At 38.9% G+C, this 16,866-nt stretch overlaps 1 protein-coding gene and 1 long non-coding RNA gene across 3 annotated transcripts in view; one reads left to right on the forward strand and one right to left on the reverse strand.

The window, feature by feature from the left end:
* Positions 1 to 951: 951 nt before the first annotated feature.
* LOC108254860 (uncharacterized) lies at positions 952 to 2,713 on the reverse strand. The gene is made up of 2 exons (XR_001809972.3): positions 1,802 to 2,713; positions 952 to 1,372 (listed from the first exon to the last, which is right to left on the reverse strand). It is a non-coding gene; the product is annotated as an uncharacterized LOC108254860 (long non-coding RNA).
* The window catches only part of slc6a6b (solute carrier family 6 member 6b), a 47,015-nt gene continuing 31,415 nt past the window's right edge, over positions 1,267 to 16,866 (forward strand). The window contains exons 1-11 of one of the 2 annotated variants that reach the window (XM_017450242.3): positions 1,267 to 1,406; positions 6,482 to 6,711; positions 7,191 to 7,325; positions 8,885 to 9,119; positions 9,606 to 9,738; positions 10,079 to 10,213; positions 10,437 to 10,540; positions 10,660 to 10,784; positions 12,427 to 12,539; positions 13,885 to 14,022; positions 14,623 to 14,725. In XM_017450242.3, the coding sequence (XP_017305731.3) occupies positions 6,483 to 6,711; positions 7,191 to 7,325; positions 8,885 to 9,119; positions 9,606 to 9,738; positions 10,079 to 10,213; positions 10,437 to 10,540; positions 10,660 to 10,784; positions 12,427 to 12,539; positions 13,885 to 14,022; positions 14,623 to 14,725 (1,450 nt within the window). In that variant the 5' untranslated portion in view covers positions 1,267 to 1,406; position 6,482. Of the gene's footprint in view, positions 1,407 to 5,066; positions 5,173 to 6,481; positions 6,712 to 7,190; positions 7,326 to 8,884; positions 9,120 to 9,605; positions 9,739 to 10,078; positions 10,214 to 10,436; positions 10,541 to 10,659; positions 10,785 to 12,426; positions 12,540 to 13,884; positions 14,023 to 14,622; positions 14,726 to 16,866 lie in introns of those variants that run through there. The other variant, XM_017450241.3, reaches the window with a different exon arrangement.

A 16,866-nucleotide genomic window follows, 5' to 3' on the forward strand; every position in this document is an offset into this window, starting at 1 on the left:
TAATTCTATTTTATTTGAATTCATTTTATTCTGTCTTCAGAAAATAGTCTTTCTCCATGTGTCCATGTAACACGATTGATATACGAATGATCAATGATATGGCGTTGATAGATCTATATCAACAATACAGTGACTATGCAGTTGTGCATATTATGTCATCTGGAGACTTCTAGAAACTTTTTGAGCGGGGATTAGCTACCCCAAATTATATATATTATATATTATATACATATATATTATATTATTATATATTATATTTTCATAGTTAAAAGGGTTTTGGACTATTTAAAACTATTTATTACCCCTGCTTTTTTTTATGTCAGTAAGAACACAATAACACAATTTCAAATTAATAAATAAAAAATCTTTAAAGTATATAAAGTCACTCACAGACACTAATATTAGTCCCAAATGATCCCCAAGTCTTTGTACACAGCAAACATTCTTATTGCTTTTAAGTTTTCTGATTGTGCAATTGACTCAAAATTAATTTTAAGCTCACATTTGAAGGCCATAAAGGGAGGTTTGCACTTTGAAAATTTACATTTATGAATATGGCACTTTGATAATAGCAACATTTATAAAGAAAAACGTACCATTTATGGGCGCACGGTGGTTTAGTGGTTAGCACGTTCACCTCACACCTCGTGCTGCGAGGGTTGCCTCCGGGTACTCCGGTTTCCTCCCCCAGTCCAAAGACATGCATGGTAGGCAGATTGGCATGTCTAAAGTGTCCGTAGTATGAATGTAGTGTATCGTATGTGTATTGTCCGTAGTGTATGAATGGGTGTGTGAATGTGTATGTGCTTGTGCCCTGTGACGGATTGGCACCCTGTCCAGCGTGTACCCCGCCTTGTACCCAGTGCTCCCTGGCATAGGCTCCAGGTTCCCCATGACACTGAAAATGATTAGCGGTAGAAGATGGATGGATGGAGGTACCATTTATGTATGTATGTATTTATTTATTTATTTATTTTTGCCATATTCTGGTAAACCAAATTTTACATTTCTCTAAGTAAAAACAAAACTGGGGTTCATATAACACTGGATGAATGACTATCAGACCAGGAGCCCCTGCTTGAGGGTGAGTTTCTACTGTATACAGGCACGTGCACCGCCCCCTTCTGACCTGTAGGACGTTTGAGAGCAGCGCGCGTGAGCTGGAAGTACAGTCGAAACAAAATGGCTCGTGTCTCTTTAAGAAGACGCTCGTCTCTCCTCCTGTTGCACTGAGAGGCAGGCCGGTGTTTTTCCACTCATGCCGATGTCTATTGGTCACCCATTTTAAGAGACAAAGGTCGGAAAGAAAGACTTATAAATTAAATTTACCGCGACACATCCAATTCAGCGTCGCACGAGACAAGAGGCACTTCTACAGGAATAAAAAGAAAAAAAAATCAGAAGAGGTAAGACATTCTAAAAGACTGTATAAACTATACGCACACTATAGGCTATAATAAGCATATATTTATTGTGTATTAATCTACATAGAAATTTAGGAACATAGTCTGTACATAAAAATACACATCACAGTTATAAATTTAGTTGCAAGCTTCTCAGGAAGTGGCTGCATTTCAGTTTTTCTCCACTTTAATTAGTTTTTTTTGTAGTCTATTATAATAAAAAAAAATCGTAATGTATGTACAGATCTGCCCTTTATATTCATAGAAACTCGCATCTTTTTCATATTACATAGAGTAGGCTATAATAAGTGATGATATATTATGCTTAATACTTATGATAAGTATTAAGCTGTCATTTTAGACAGATGATGAGTTTAGAGGATGCGCTCTTAACTCACCTTCATGGTTGATTTATTGTCCCTCGCGCTCATTGTCTCAGTCCCGGGTTTACTTGATTAAGCCTCGAGCTGTTTTCAGTTACTTTCAGTTAATTAATGGAGCGGGGGCGCGAGCGGAAGGTGCCTGCGCGCGCAGAGAGTGGGCTCGCGCGCTTCCTGATTTGGGGGCAAACAAGGTCCCGTTGTGTGTGTGTGTGTGTGTGTGTGTGTGTGTGTGTGTGTGTTCTACAAGATAGGTCTCATTACTGTTAGACCTCTCTTGATCTGAACAGATTTGAGGTTTTTTTTCGTTCAGCACCTGCACTGGATTATGATGTGTGTCTCTCAGAGGGCTGTGTAGTCACCATGCCTTAAAAAGAAAGAAAGAAAAGAAATGCAAAACAAATACACACCTTTTTTTTTTTCATGAGTGTTTGTAGTTTCTATATCACACCACTCTGACAACTTCCTCTATGCTAGACATTTAAATGTTAACACTGTTGATGTACAGTTGTTTTTCATTACGCTGAAGTAAATACATCTGCGTGTTTTTTAACCCATATATCTGTCCACGCATTCTGTAAAGGTGCACATTTCACACTTGAATGACTAAACCATATTTGCATATTTGAATGCACATCCAAGTCTTTTGAACCTGTGCCAAAGTTACACCAATATGACTTTTGCATGGCTTTTATCTTTAATTCTGTACTGTGCAAGTCCTGTGCATGCTGACATGCTTATCCAGGTGTTAATCATGTTCTCGTGCATAGTGTTGGGATGTTTAATAGCTTATTGTGTGGCACATTACCTCTGTAAACCTGACACTTCTGAGTCATGCACTTCTGCATTCTGATGTAACCACAATATGACGCACATAATACCGTGTGTAATCAAAAAATGCATGCAAAATTGCAAATCAAGAATGGTGTGGTGTTAATTGACATAACTGGAGAATTTCCATTATAGACAAAAGGCCTTGGGGAACTGTTAAAGGTTATGATTGTGTCCTGTGGTGGCCCACTATGTGGTTGAAAGAAAACAACAACAATAACAACAACTACAACACATTAGGGCTTTAGGTGATCCCCTTAAAAAGAATCCCATCGGATTCATGTCTACATCGTACTGCACCATTGCCTAGGGCACGTCACTGGCAATGAGCCATCTCCTCCTCCTACAACAAAACACTGTTTTTGTCTTTCTGCTCTTTTTGCCATGAATGAGTCAAACCCCAAAGTGTTTAGCTGCCCAGCTCCACTCCCCCATCACCAGAACTCCCTCCTTTTTCTGGCCTCAAGGCAATTTAAAGGTTGCACCTCAGTCCAAGAAGGTGGCAAGAACCCCTAACTCTTGCACTGCTATGTTTTTGGGTTCATTCTCCTTCTGGGAACTGAGCAGTGCTCAATGAACATCTCAGTCAAGCTGGACTGCCTACCTGCTTCTGATTCCATGTCTTCACTAGAGGATGGGGTAAACTGCGACAGGTAATCACTGAAACAGGGCCTTGTCTTTGTTCTTGTTTGTAGAAAAAATTTTTTTTTAATGTACTTGCGGAAAACACCATAACATTTATTTGAACAACATCTAGCCATGCACTGTCATTCTGACAGGGATGATAAACAACAAGAGGTCAGGGGCAATGAAGTTCTGAGTTATTAGTGGCAGCAATCCAAGGTTATTTCCAAGATGCCCAAAGTTATTACTGGAAAATTTAAATGAGCTTTGCCACAGAATTAGTTTCTCTTTGCATTATCTTCATAATAAAATTATCTTCATTATCTTTTCTGAATAGTACTTAACAAATTTTGTGTATTTTAAAAAAAAAAAAATCCTTTCATGCTTGCGAATGGAATATAAGATATAAGAAAGGAAGACTTCGAGCATCCTCGCTGTGACGCAATGGTAGCGTCCTTCATATCTAGGAGACTTGGTTCATGGGTGAAATCGGTCCATTTTCAGCCCTTACTCTGTTTACATTATCATTAGTATTCAATTTGATGGCGTAAACTAGGGAGGGATAGCGGAAGTTGGGCAAAGAGCACTGGAGTTTACCCAAGGGAATTAACCAGTGCAGTTAGTGTCCTGTTGCCTCTTGCTCTTGTCAATTAAAATTCAGATTTGCTTGAATTCAACCTTGGAATTTTTCAAGTATCCTTGTGTAAAACTGGAATTGTATGAAAGTTGAGGTTCAGAAGCATGTTGTGCGCTGTGCAGAAAAAAAAAAGTTGCGTAAGAGGGGAGTTTAAAATAGTGGTTATGTAACAAACCTCACATGGACGACAGACGTGAAGTCTCCCTCAGTAGCCAGGACAATTTCATAGCTCTTGTTTTTTAGTGGCATGATCCTCAGACAGAAGCAGGCAAGGAGGCAGAGCAGAGAGGAACTGTGACTTGACGTCTTTGGTCGATTCATTATGCTATAACTTTAGCAAAGCAAATCGCTTCTAATTAGGAGTTCCCTGGGGCTTTGTGGTAGCAGAGCAGGCTCTGTTTTTTTTCCTTACTTTAAACTGAAGAGGGAGCACTGCAGCCGCTTCACAGAAATCTAAGCTGTCCTATCAAATAACCTTTCATGACTCACCTGATGTTACCAAAAATATAACCTTTTTTTAAATTAATTAATTAATTTTTTTACAACTTCCTTAAGCAGATCGCAAACATTTGACATCTGCCATACAATTACATTTTTGCCTTTTTGTCATCTTGCCTCATTTAAATGCCTCATGTTCCTTGCCGATGTTTTGTCGCTGTCCAGCTTGAGAGTCTGATTTAATTTAGATAGTCTAAACAGTCCATATAAAAATCAACTATTAAGGCTTAAAACATACCCAAATAAATTATTTTATAGTATAATCACATCACTATGTATAGTATTCATTACTTTGAATTGAAAGTACCGTATATTAGGCCTTCAGGTGGCAGCCATACTTTGGAATCCTCTGCTTTAGACTGACGTTAACAACCTCTTAGCCGAGCTGCCAGGTGTTACTGGAAAAGCTTTAAAAAGCTTTGGGATGACAACAGAAGATTTAAATAGCCAGCAGGTCCTTAGCAGCTCCAAAGAAATGAAACAGAGGTGAGAATTGCTGGCCCTGGCCCGCCCCCTAACTCCTGTTTAGTGCTCAGGTTACAGTGAGAGGCAAGGACACATGCAACGTTAAATCTTTTGAGGAGTGGAAATTTACCATCCGAGTCCATGTCATCCAAAGCCAAGCCCAATCTGCTGATAGTATTTAATTGTCTTAGTCTGGGGGGGTGGGGGAAGGCGGGCTACACTGTCAATCAGGGCTTACTCTTAGCTGCATGCACGTTTAGACTTTGGCAGAAGTGGCATTGTGACAGCGGACAGAGAACAGAAAACACCATTCTCATACAGTCATGAAGGAGATGTAAGTGCATGGGACGGAAAATGAATGACTTGGATAGCTAATTGGGCAGAAATGGTTTATGCCATGAGTTCATTTGAATCATGAAGACATTTCTCAACATTTCTCTATGTTAAATTAGCAAGAATGAGTTGTTATTTTTTACTCAATGGGATAATGTTGTAAACTGGTCACAGGACCATATTTGACAATATTTAGTCTGTGTTTATCTGTTGGTGTAACGAGCGAGGACCGAGGACACCAATGCTGAATGATTTCACTCATATGTAATGTGATGCATCTTGGCTGCAGAAAGCTGCTAAATCTCTGAAAATTCTCATCTGGAAAAATGGGATGTGTACAATTTGTGATTTAAAAAAAAATAACCTTGTCTTTAATTGTTTTTAAACTGTGTAAACATTCGAATCATTGTATTGACAGGTGATTAGCGCCCTCCAAATCTGAAGGAGTTATCTTTTACAGTCTATAAAGCTGTATTTAGTAATCACAGTGCAGTGTTTTATCTCGACAATGGGCTTTTTCCATATGGGTTTAAACTTTTACAGATATGCTGTCCTTATCGTTGTAGTGAAGATTCCTTCCAAGTGAATGCTAGACATGCGAAAGGCTGACTAATACATCAAGCACACTGGACATTGCGCCTACTACTACTTGTACTGTCCCTTAAAAGGACATCAGAAAGCCAAAGAGTTTTCATTGCATTGTAGTATTATTTCTTGAGTCTCAAACAGACAATGGACTATTTTTGTGTGTGTTCCCAAGGGGGTAAAAAGGAGACAGTTTCAAAACACTTTTTAAACGAGCTAACTTTCAATGGGACTGTAGTATGTTCTATCCGTGCCAAGTTAAAAAGGGCTAGGCTAAAGGGTGCCAGAGCATTTCTGACATCTTTATCTGGATCCCTGGGATTGGATCTGGGCTTCTCCATGGCGCTTTTGGCCAGTGCTTTGAAACTGTACACCCTGAGCCAGTAATAACAATTCTCTCTTTGAAAAGTTTCTTGACACATAAGCGCTGTGTTAATTAAAGAGACAGAGCACTCCAAACATTTGTTGCACATGTTCAGCTTAGACGCCCTCCCTCATCTGCTGCTATGTCATGGCATTTTATCAAACGTCTACAACATCACTTTGACTGAATTTTTTCCTGGTTTGTTGTGTCTTTACTTGTCTAGTCTGTGCCGATGTATCATATCTTGTTTAGGCTCATCACACCATTCACAAACAGGTTTCTGTGTATAATCCTCATCAAGTCAACCAAGGCCATCCATTGAAGCATTACATTTTTGTCTATTATTTGTTCTCTCCAACAGCATGGCACAAAAAGAGAAGCTTCAGTGCCTGAAGGACTTCCATAAGGACACTCTGAAGCCATCCCCGGGGAAAAGTCCTGGCACCCGACCTGAGGATGAGGCTGAGGGCAAACATCCTCAGAGAGAGAAGTGGGCCAGCAAGCTTGATTTTCTTCTGTCTGTGGCTGGAGGCTTTGTTGGGTTAGGAAACGTCTGGCGTTTCCCATACCTTTGCTATAAGAATGGCGGAGGTAAGTTAACAGTTAACACCTACACAGGAAATAGTTATGTAAAAAGAAATGTCTTGAAATGATTCATGTCTTAGTACACCTGCTTGAAAGGAACGTTCAAGTTTCACTTGAAAACTTGAGAACTTTCACTTTGCTGTATTATATTTAACCAAACTAATGCATGATTGAATAGAATTCAAGTTCTGTATCAAAGATATTTGAATTATACAATAGCTTTGCTGATTCGCTTGTGTTAAAACAAACATCACAAGCACCTCTATCGCTGTTCAGAGCATCACAAAGCCATATTTGGAGAAATAGTTTTGGTTACACTGACAGGAAATGCACAGAAAGAGGAACCGTTTCAACATAACACTTACAGAGAGTTAACTAAGGTCAGATAAGGGATCGAAGTAAATCATTGTCTTTATAGCTAATAGGATTTAATGATTGTAATTAAACAGATTGATCAGAACGTGCCCTGTCTTGTTCATGCCTAGGTGCATTTCTCATCCCATACTTCATTTTCCTGTTTGGTGGAGGCCTACCTGTGTTTTTCCTGGAGGTGGCTCTTGGCCAGTTCACCTCTCAGGGAGGAATCACTTGTTGGGAAAAAATCTGCCCCATCTTTACTGGTGAGTAAAAAAACTCAAGTTTGACTGAAAATTATTAAATGGTGGTCGATTGAACGTAATAATACATTGTCCTGCACCTGTTCCTTTGGAGGAAACAAGGTTAGGGGAAGTGGAAAATGGCCTAGTACAACGATGTTATAATTTGGTTACAATGAAACAATAGTGGAAAACACACTTCAGGAAGGAAATCCCCATGTTCCCATTGGGAACTGACGAATGGGAAAGAAGGGAATAAATCAATTGCCATTAGCCATTGGCTTTTAAACACTGAGCACAAATACGGTTAGCCTTATCTAATATTTAGAAGGATGATTTCCCAAACACTTCAAATGAAGCTGTGACCACTTCTGTCATGGACAATTTGAAATGTTATTTCCTGATCTAAACGGAGCAGTGCATTTGCACACCTTTTCAAGGTGAGCCCAGATAAATATGGTCAAAGTTTCCTACTGACACACACGTCCACCCAGAGCATGTAGCATACAGAGAGTGCTAATTTCAGTGTTGCCATGGCAGCAGAGTGGCAAAACATGAAAGCGATGACTAGCAATGAGGTTGAAAGCATGAGGGAGAGACATTATAACCAGGAAAGGAAAGTGCACAAAACAGACAGTAACTGTTTTTGTCCCTTATCATGTCATTTCTCAGTGGGGCAAAGATTTCATAAGCCTTCCTATTATCAAGGTGTTCACACTGGCCGTTGTACGTGCTTCCTGGAGGAGTTACAGTAATTCATTTTTAGTTGTAGCAGAGGCCATTTTTCACAACGCTGATTTATTTGCATAGTGATATTCCATATGCTTGGTAAGTCAATACAGCAAAGCAGGGCATGAATATTTATAGAGTTTCCTGCGTCAACAAATAAGAAAACATTTATTTCACTTTTCTTCCTGTGATGTGCAATGTACAATGTAACACTCCACTTTTGACATTCTTCCCAACAAATACCCAGCTTTAACAGAGCAACAGCTTTCGACCAATGTGTACAGCTTTCCTGCCAGCTAAAAACTAACCCAAACAGTGCTTGCTGTGTAAGCACAGTGCAATTCAAACAGTTCCTCATTCACATGCTTGCTCCTCATTAACATGGGTACTTTGTACAATGCTGGTTATTGTGGTCCACTGAAGCAAAACTTTTCAAGTAATGGCTACATAGAGAATCTGAATCTGTGTCAGGAAAGGTTTACTGAGGTTCAGTGATGGATTATACTCTATAACTGTTGTTAAAATAGGTAACAGGATTTAATGATTAGTGGAATTAGAAACTCTTGATAACAGCAATATGTATCCAGTCCCGATTAGCTGTGTCAACCAGTAGTTTGTCCCTGTTTGGTAGAGGCCTTTTCCTAGTGGCTCTTTGCCAGTTCACCTCAGAGAGAGAAATCACTTGATGAAAAACTCTGCCTTATTTGAATGACAAAAGCTGTGGGCTGTGTTATTGCTCAGCAAAGAAAAGAACCTTCTAAGATGTCCTTCCAAGAACTTTCCACTCAGACCACCATCCATCCTCTGTTGATATGTCTCTAGTAACTGTTGATGTTTCCACTATTCCCATGCAGGTATCGGCTATGCTTCCATCGTGATCGTTTCCCTACTGAACATCTACTACATTGTGATTTTGGCTTGGGGCTTGTATTACCTGTTCCAGTCCTTCCGTCCTGACCTTCCCTGGGCCAGCTGCAATAATGCCTGGAACACAGAAAACTGTATAGAGGACACACTCCGCAAGAATATGAGTCTAGAGGGGTCTGCCCATAACACCAACTTCACGTCACCTGTCACTGAGTTCTGGGAGTAAGTGTTTAAATGTCAAATGTTACTAGTTGGTTTTTCCTTCTCTTGTACTAAGATGGTAAGAATATGGCTCCATTTTCATAAGTGCTGAAAAATAAATCCCAGAACATTTTCAAAGACCTGCATCGTTCTATACTGTACGGTGCTTTTGTGAGTCTGTGTCAAATAGCAGGTGCCCTCTATAACCTTAATAACCAGCAACGCATTTACAACCCGGTCCTTGCTGTGTTTGCTGGACTGGCTTGGGTTAACAGACTCAGCTCACATAAACTAATTATATAGTAAAGAGGCTGGAGAGGACTGGCTGAATCTGGAGCCATAAACTAGCCTTGTCCATTCTACTCTGCCTGGCTGGTTGTTTTGATTCAGCCTCAAACATCCATTCAAACATGTCTTCCTCTGTTATCCGTAGATGACCCCATGGTCACTGCTTTCATGATGTTTGTTGCTCTTGAAATGGCTCACTAGTATCATATGTCCCTACAGGCGCAACGTCCTCAGTATTTCTGATGGCATTGAGAACATGGGCTCTGTTAAATGGGACCTGGCTTTATGTCTCCTTGCTATGTGGGTCATCTGTTTCTTCTGCATATGGAAGGGAGTGAAGTCCACAGGAAAGGTGAGTTTAAATTCGGCAGTGGTTTGTGGTAGTCCAATGAATTATTTCTCAGGCAAGGGTACATGGTGTATATGATCGAGTTTCTGGCCATCAGCTCTTAGCATGTTTTAGTCATTTTTTGTAAAGGTATAGTTTTGACTATGTACATAGAGCACCTTTACCAAAGTAGTCATCACAAACCTTCCACCAAGTGACTCAAAACCAGAGTTAACTTACCACAATATGATTCTAATGATGTCTTTTGAAATGTTGACCTGAAATGTAATGTAATCTCCAGTTACAGACCTGTCACTTCAATGAGTTTATATTTAATCTGCATCCACATATTCTTTTCTTTTAGGTTGTGTACATCACGGCAACCTTCCCATTTGTCATGCTGGCTATCCTCCTTATCCGGGGTGTCACACTTCCTGGGGCAACTGAGGGCATCAAATTCTATCTGTATCCAAATGTCACCCGTCTGCAGGATCCCGAGGTAAGTCCTCATGCCCTCTTGGAGCAATGTATCACCTTGAGGACTGCTAGGGAAGTGAATTAACAATTACATGTGTTAAGGGACAACTTGTAGGTCTTGTGTGGTAATCTGATCTTGTTTAACACATGAAGCACTTTAGATGCACATTGAAATGCCTGTAATGAAAACAAGCTAGAGACTTATTGTCAGTTACTTGTCTTAACATATCTTCTTTTTTGTGTAGGTTTGGATTGATGCAGGGACACAGATTTTCTTTTCCTATGCCATTTGTCTGGGAGCAATGACATCACTGGGGAGCTACAACAAGTACAAATACAACTGCTACAGGTGAGCTTCCTTGCCACAGGGTGGTGGCCGCGGAATTAGTCCAGTCAACAGGCAAAAAAGTGGGGACTTAGGTTCCTTTTGTGTTAATTAACAAGCTCCATGACATATGTGTGACATAGGGACTGTTTGCTGCTGGGAGGCCTGAACAGCGCTACCAGTTTTGTGTCTGGCTTCGCAATATTTTCCATCCTGGGCTTCATGGCACAAGAGCAAGGGGTGGACATTGCCGATGTGGCAGAGTCAGGTACGAGGGTAAAAGTAGCAGTGATGGTGGGCACTGTTACTTCAAATAAAAAAAAAAAAAAGACACAAAAATGAGTCAGTCGTTTTAAAAACAACGCAGACAAAATTGGGGACACCGATACAAAAATCGAATTAATAAATAAACAAGCCGAAGAAGTAGTTGTTAATGGAATTTATCACCCGGGAACGATTCTCACTCTGGTTGGATTCGTCAAACACACTATGGAAATATATTGAGAGGATGTGCATGGAGACCCTGGGAAAGCTGAGCCCTTGATTGGATCTTGTCCAGTCCACTAACGATGAAGAGTCTACAGTTAGTCTGAAACAGCTCTGTTAGAACTCATCAAGCCTGTTTCTGCAGATATTACGGGGGGACAATTACCAAGAAAAGTCTTGTGCCAAGCTCACAGAACAAATAATAAATTTATGGTTCCAGGATTTTTTGGAATGCTGGCCTGTTTTGTTGCATGCATTTTGCTTTGATTTTTCCAGCAGCTATTTGTGATGTTTGGCTGCTATCCTGAGCAGATTGTATTTGTTCTTTTCCTCCATCCTGTAGACCATATTGGATAATTGTTCAGACCTTCTATTGTCAAGCTCTTCATTCCACATGCTCTCTCCATTCAGATTTAGAATTATTTGATTTGCTCTTCTGGTTCACCTTTCAGTGCTAGATTAATGAGGTGAAGAGATTTGACGGATCGATTGATTCACTGGCTCCCTTTTTTTTTTTTCAATGTTTAGTACATCTGCAATACTATTTCTTGCCTCTAAGGAGACTCTGGCATGCTCAGCTTCACTTCACATTGTGTATAAAGAATAAATCTTTATGGCTGTGTTTATACGTCGATTCTTATTTAAACTCACTTGGGCTGCTTTGCAGAAGAATATGATTAATGTTAGAGTTAACCACAGGACTCTCCCAAAAGAGTTGTAATATATGACTGGATTGGATATATTATTTAACGAAACATCATGAAAGGTAAGCAAAGCACATGGCTTGTTTTAGATGTTCTTCTGGGTGCGGCCAGGTCCTGCTTACTTTAAATGCAGAAATCTGGCCCGGAGAGTCATTTTGTACTTGGACAGAGACATCATCATGTAATTTGCTTGCCTGGCTTCTGGATATACATGTAGCAGCTAAAATGTGCTGCTGTATGTGTTTGCTGTATGTGTTTGCTGATAAAACATCAGTTAAATGGGTTTTGCAATGCCAGGGTAGCAAAGATCTGCAGTAACTGCAAGAGGCCTTGGAAAGAGAGGGCAGTTGCCTGTTCCTCTCTGTTGTTGTTGCTGTTGATATCTGAGCAGCATTACATGAGGAAAAAACTTTTTAGTCCTGTTTAGTCCTCTATAGTACTCAGCATGTGAACTTGTTAGAAGGTTTCTTGTCTGGTTAATGTCATGAAGCTACATGAAAAGACAAGAAATTCCAATGAAAATATCTGCATCTTTAGTGGCTATATAACTGCCGTAATTGCTTCGATGCCTAGGGTCTATCCGCGCATTTTTTTTTATTTTTCTATGTGATCTGTGCCGAGGTGCGCGATGTAGCGGCATGGATCAAAAGGTGCATACGATTAGCGTTGCTAACTATGTTCTCCTCCACCTCCCCTCCCCTTCTCTGTTCTTTACCCTAGGTCCTGGCTTGGCCTTCATTGCTTACCCTAAAGCTGTGACGATGATGCCACTGCCTACATTTTGGGCCATTCTTTTCTTCATCATGCTTCTGCTACTAGGTCTCGACAGTCAGGTCAGTGTCTCACAACCGGTTATAATACTGCACAACCACCATACTTAACATATTAAACAGCAGTGAGACTGTCAGACAAATAAATAAAAAAAAGTGAGTTGGAAATGAATGGACCTGAGGTTTGTACTTGTCCTGGTATTTGCACTTCACACACACTTTCACTTTCTCTCTCATGAATACATTCTGTATACAGTATATGGTCATATAATGGGGAATGGTGGCTTAATGGTTAGCATGTTTATCTCCAGGGTTGGATGTTCAATTGCCATTGCTCTGTGTGTGCAGAGTTTGCATGCGTTCCCTGGTTCCAGGGTTTCCTCTGGGTACTCCGGTTTTCTCCCCCGGTCCAAATGCGTTGTATTTGCATGTCCAAAGTGTCCGTAGTGCATGAATGGGTGTGTGAATATGTATGTGATTGTACCCTGCAATGGATTGGCACCCAGTCCAATGTACTCCCCACCTTGTGCCCCATGCCTCCTCGGATAGGCTCCAGGTTCCCCGCAATCCTGAATAAGCAGTATAGAAGATGCATGGATGGATGAATGCATGTAATACAAGCTAGTAGAGGGTTGGGTGATGGTGGTTTATTGTCAAAGCTTCCTGCTGAAGCATGGCTTGAAATGATTTGCACTTTGTGAGAGCGTGCACTTTGTGGGAAAAGAATACTTTGCCTAGTGTAGATAACAATCTGAATTTTTAGTAAAGCCTGATATCAGTTCCATTAAACATAGATCAAACTTAATGCGCTATCAAATCATGTCAAGGTCAAGCAGCTAACGAAGTGTGGCAGTGCAGTGAGCATGTTGGCAATAAGTCGACTTCATTTGCATGAATGTTCACATGCCATAATTATACTGCATTCAGTTGATTTTATGTATGCATGTATGCGACATTACTCCCCACACCATTAAACATAACCAGATGAACAAAATCACATTTCACTGTCCAAATGAAATTGTATACTGTGCGAAGTCAGCATGCCCACTGGTCCAGGGAAGCTACTGAGCTTACTGCTGCTGGCCCAGTTAAATTAAATATGGCTTTCAAAATGGAATTAATATAGCTTCTGCACAAATCATCAAGTAAAGAAATCCATATGCAGTGCAGAAATTGTAATAAGCTAATAATCAGACAATGTAAAAAAATAAAAAATAAAATAGACAATTATTTTTCTTATTGGCTACTGACTTTACTTACCTCAATTTAGGCACAAAATAAACCCTTCAAACATAATCTTTAAGCTCTTGTAGCTTTAAAATCCATTTACTCGAGTTATTTTTGCAGCCCAATAAAACCTGGTTTGCATGAAGTCTCGTGACATTGTTATTTTGTTTTACTCTGACAGTTTGTTGAAGTGGAAGGACAGATCACCTCACTGGTGGATTTGTATCCATCCTTCCTACGGAAGGGTTACCGTCGAGAAATCTTCATAGCTATAATATGCTTTATCAGCTACCTGCTGGGACTTACCATGGTCACTGAGGTAAGTTCGAAGAAAAATGGTCTCACTTGTAAAACGAATTGAATGATCAAATTATACCACAGTGCTTTTGATTCTAATAAGTCTAACAGCACAGCTTGGACAATAGTACCGGCTGCAAGATTAATATTAATGTGCTTGTTGTAATATATCATCGTTTCTGTAGTAACAGCTTATACAGGGACTTGTACAGCTAATAGCTCGTAACAATGATGTTGGATTATTTCTACAATTGATTATTTGTTTCTCCTTCTATGTCTTTATTATTAATAATATTTTTAATTAAAATCTCATGCCTAAGTCCCCAGTGACAAGTAGAGTCACAGTTTTGTGCTTTAGCTCTTCTTTGCTTAGCCTCACCGTGGCCTGGTTTTGCTCCATGACATCATACATACTATAAACCTTAAAAGCAGAATGTCTGAGTGGTGTGCCATTTTGTACAAAGAAAACTAGTGAACTGTGTACGTACTTAGCTCTGAGTCCTGGTCCTGGCTCCAACATTATTACATTGTCTTTGCTTTTTGTGAGTCTAAAGCCTGTACATGGACTTAAGTGTGATATAATGCCCCTGTTGTCTTCTTTTTCTTCTTCTTCTTCTTTCAGGGTGGCATGTATGTGTTTCAGCTCTTTGACTACTATGCAGCCAGTGGTGTGTGCCTTTTGTGGGTTGCATTCTTTGAATGCATTGCAGTAGCCTGGATTTATGGTAAGTTCAACAAATGATATTTCATAAATGTTAAGGGGGTAAACGGGTATATACAAGGATGTGAAACTAAAGCTAACATTACAGCATATAGGGTATGTAGTAAATCTTACATGCATACCTGCAGTATAAACTGTGGTGCAAAATCACATTTCCCATGTGTCAACACAGGCAGTCAAATGGTCAGACTTCATATTTGAATTGCAAATCACACTGCAAATTGCATATACAAAAATGCAATGTATGGATAGATACATGGATAGAAATATGTTACACCTACCTCTGCTGAAAAAAACAACAGAAAGCATCACAGAAATTCTAATGGTTTCTACTGAAAATACCATTACAAACCATCAGCTTTTAACCATTAAAACCATTACCATTACCATTATTGATCCTTAATGGTATCCACTAGGCATGTCATCAATAGAAGGCAACAAATGACAAGAGACACAGACCATTACAGTGTCCATTAAAACCAATACAATTCCAATTATAAGCGTTAAATCCATTACAAATTCTATGAGGGGAAACTCTCAACTACAAAATGTACTTGTTAAATTTGACACTTTTCAAGCATGCTTCAACTGCTTGTGTGTCCCATGTAGCCACAACATTAAATATATATATATATTTTTTTAAAAAGCAGATTAACAAGCTATATAGCAGTTATTAATATTAGACTGTTAGATGTTAGCTGTCAGCTCTTAACAGCTAATTTGTAAAGCTTCAATTTCAAGCTGTGTACTTGTGAAATGCACAGCTAGTGAAATTGTATAGCTCACTAACTTGGCTAACTTTGTTTCAACATAAAATTAGTTTAAAATTTATTTAAGATACCAGCTAGCTATACCATTTACTAAGACAAGACAAGACAAGACAAGACATGACAAGACATGACAAGACAAGACAAGACAAGACAAGACAAGACAAGACAATTCAATTCAATTCAATTCAATTCAATTCAATTCAATTTACCCGTAGTTTGTTAGCTGGTCATTATTACCAGCTAATGTGCTAAGCATGACTTTCAAATAGCTAGTGTTTGTTGGGGTAATTTTTGCTTGTGCAACATTTAAAGGAAAAAATTGATTGTAAGTAAGGTATAGATTTTGTAGTTGTTTTCTTTTATTTTTATGACAATTAAGTCAGTGAAAGTATACATATGTATTGTGCAAAATGTATTGCTAGCTAACTTTTAACATTGTTCAATTGTTTGATCAGAGTTTTAGAATTAGTCTTAAAAGGAGGATTTATTGAAGATGGCTAGTTAGCTAAAGCAGTAGCAGATTTCAGTGTGTTGGATTATTAGCTGTCAGTTCATAATAGCTAATTTGCTAAGCATTAATTTCAAACTGCTAGCCTTTGTTTATATAAATAAGCTGAGGTCATTTTTTAGCTCTTGCAATATTAAAGGAAAAAAATAATATATTATAACCATGGTACTGACATGTACACTGTTCATTTTATCTACTCAGTCCTAAAGGCTATAAATTATGTTCACAAGGATAATTTGTTTAAGGTAGCTAGCTAGCTATAGCAGTTGCTAATATCAGAATCTCAGCTTGTTAGCTGTCACTTAGGAACTTTTTTTTTTTTTTTACATAACTAACCTGAGGTAATTGTTCTTGCAATCATTTATGGAACTAACATGTACAGTTATTGTATTGACATTCATTACAATAAAATCTCTGTTAGCATATGACCTGCACAAAATCTATAGCTAGCTAACTTGGCTAACTTTGATTGAACATTATGGAATATAATATATTATTTACTTAGTCACACAAGGAATTAAAATGAATTTAAAATGGTTAGCTAGCTGTAGTTATAGTCCGGCCTGGGGAGTAATGGAATATATGTAACAGCATTACGTAATCAGGATACAAAAGAACAGTAGCTGTAATCTGTTACAGTTACATAAAAAACAATGTAATCAGATTATTGGTACATTTAGTAAAAAATGGGAATACTATCAGGATTACAATTTGTTTCTTTTGACATAACAAAATATAGACCACTGCATGATTATAGTTCTGGTTCTCTCTTGCCAGTTATGATGAAATTTATTTATTTTATTAAAACAAATCCAAACATTGAACATGTTTTTAAGCTATAAAATAAGCTCTAAATAAAAGTATTTT

The sequence above is a fragment of the Ictalurus punctatus genome, chromosome 21 (assembly GCF_001660625.3).
Source record: "Ictalurus punctatus breed USDA103 chromosome 21, Coco_2.0, whole genome shotgun sequence".
Lineage (NCBI taxonomy): Eukaryota > Metazoa > Chordata > Actinopteri > Siluriformes > Ictaluridae > Ictalurus > Ictalurus punctatus.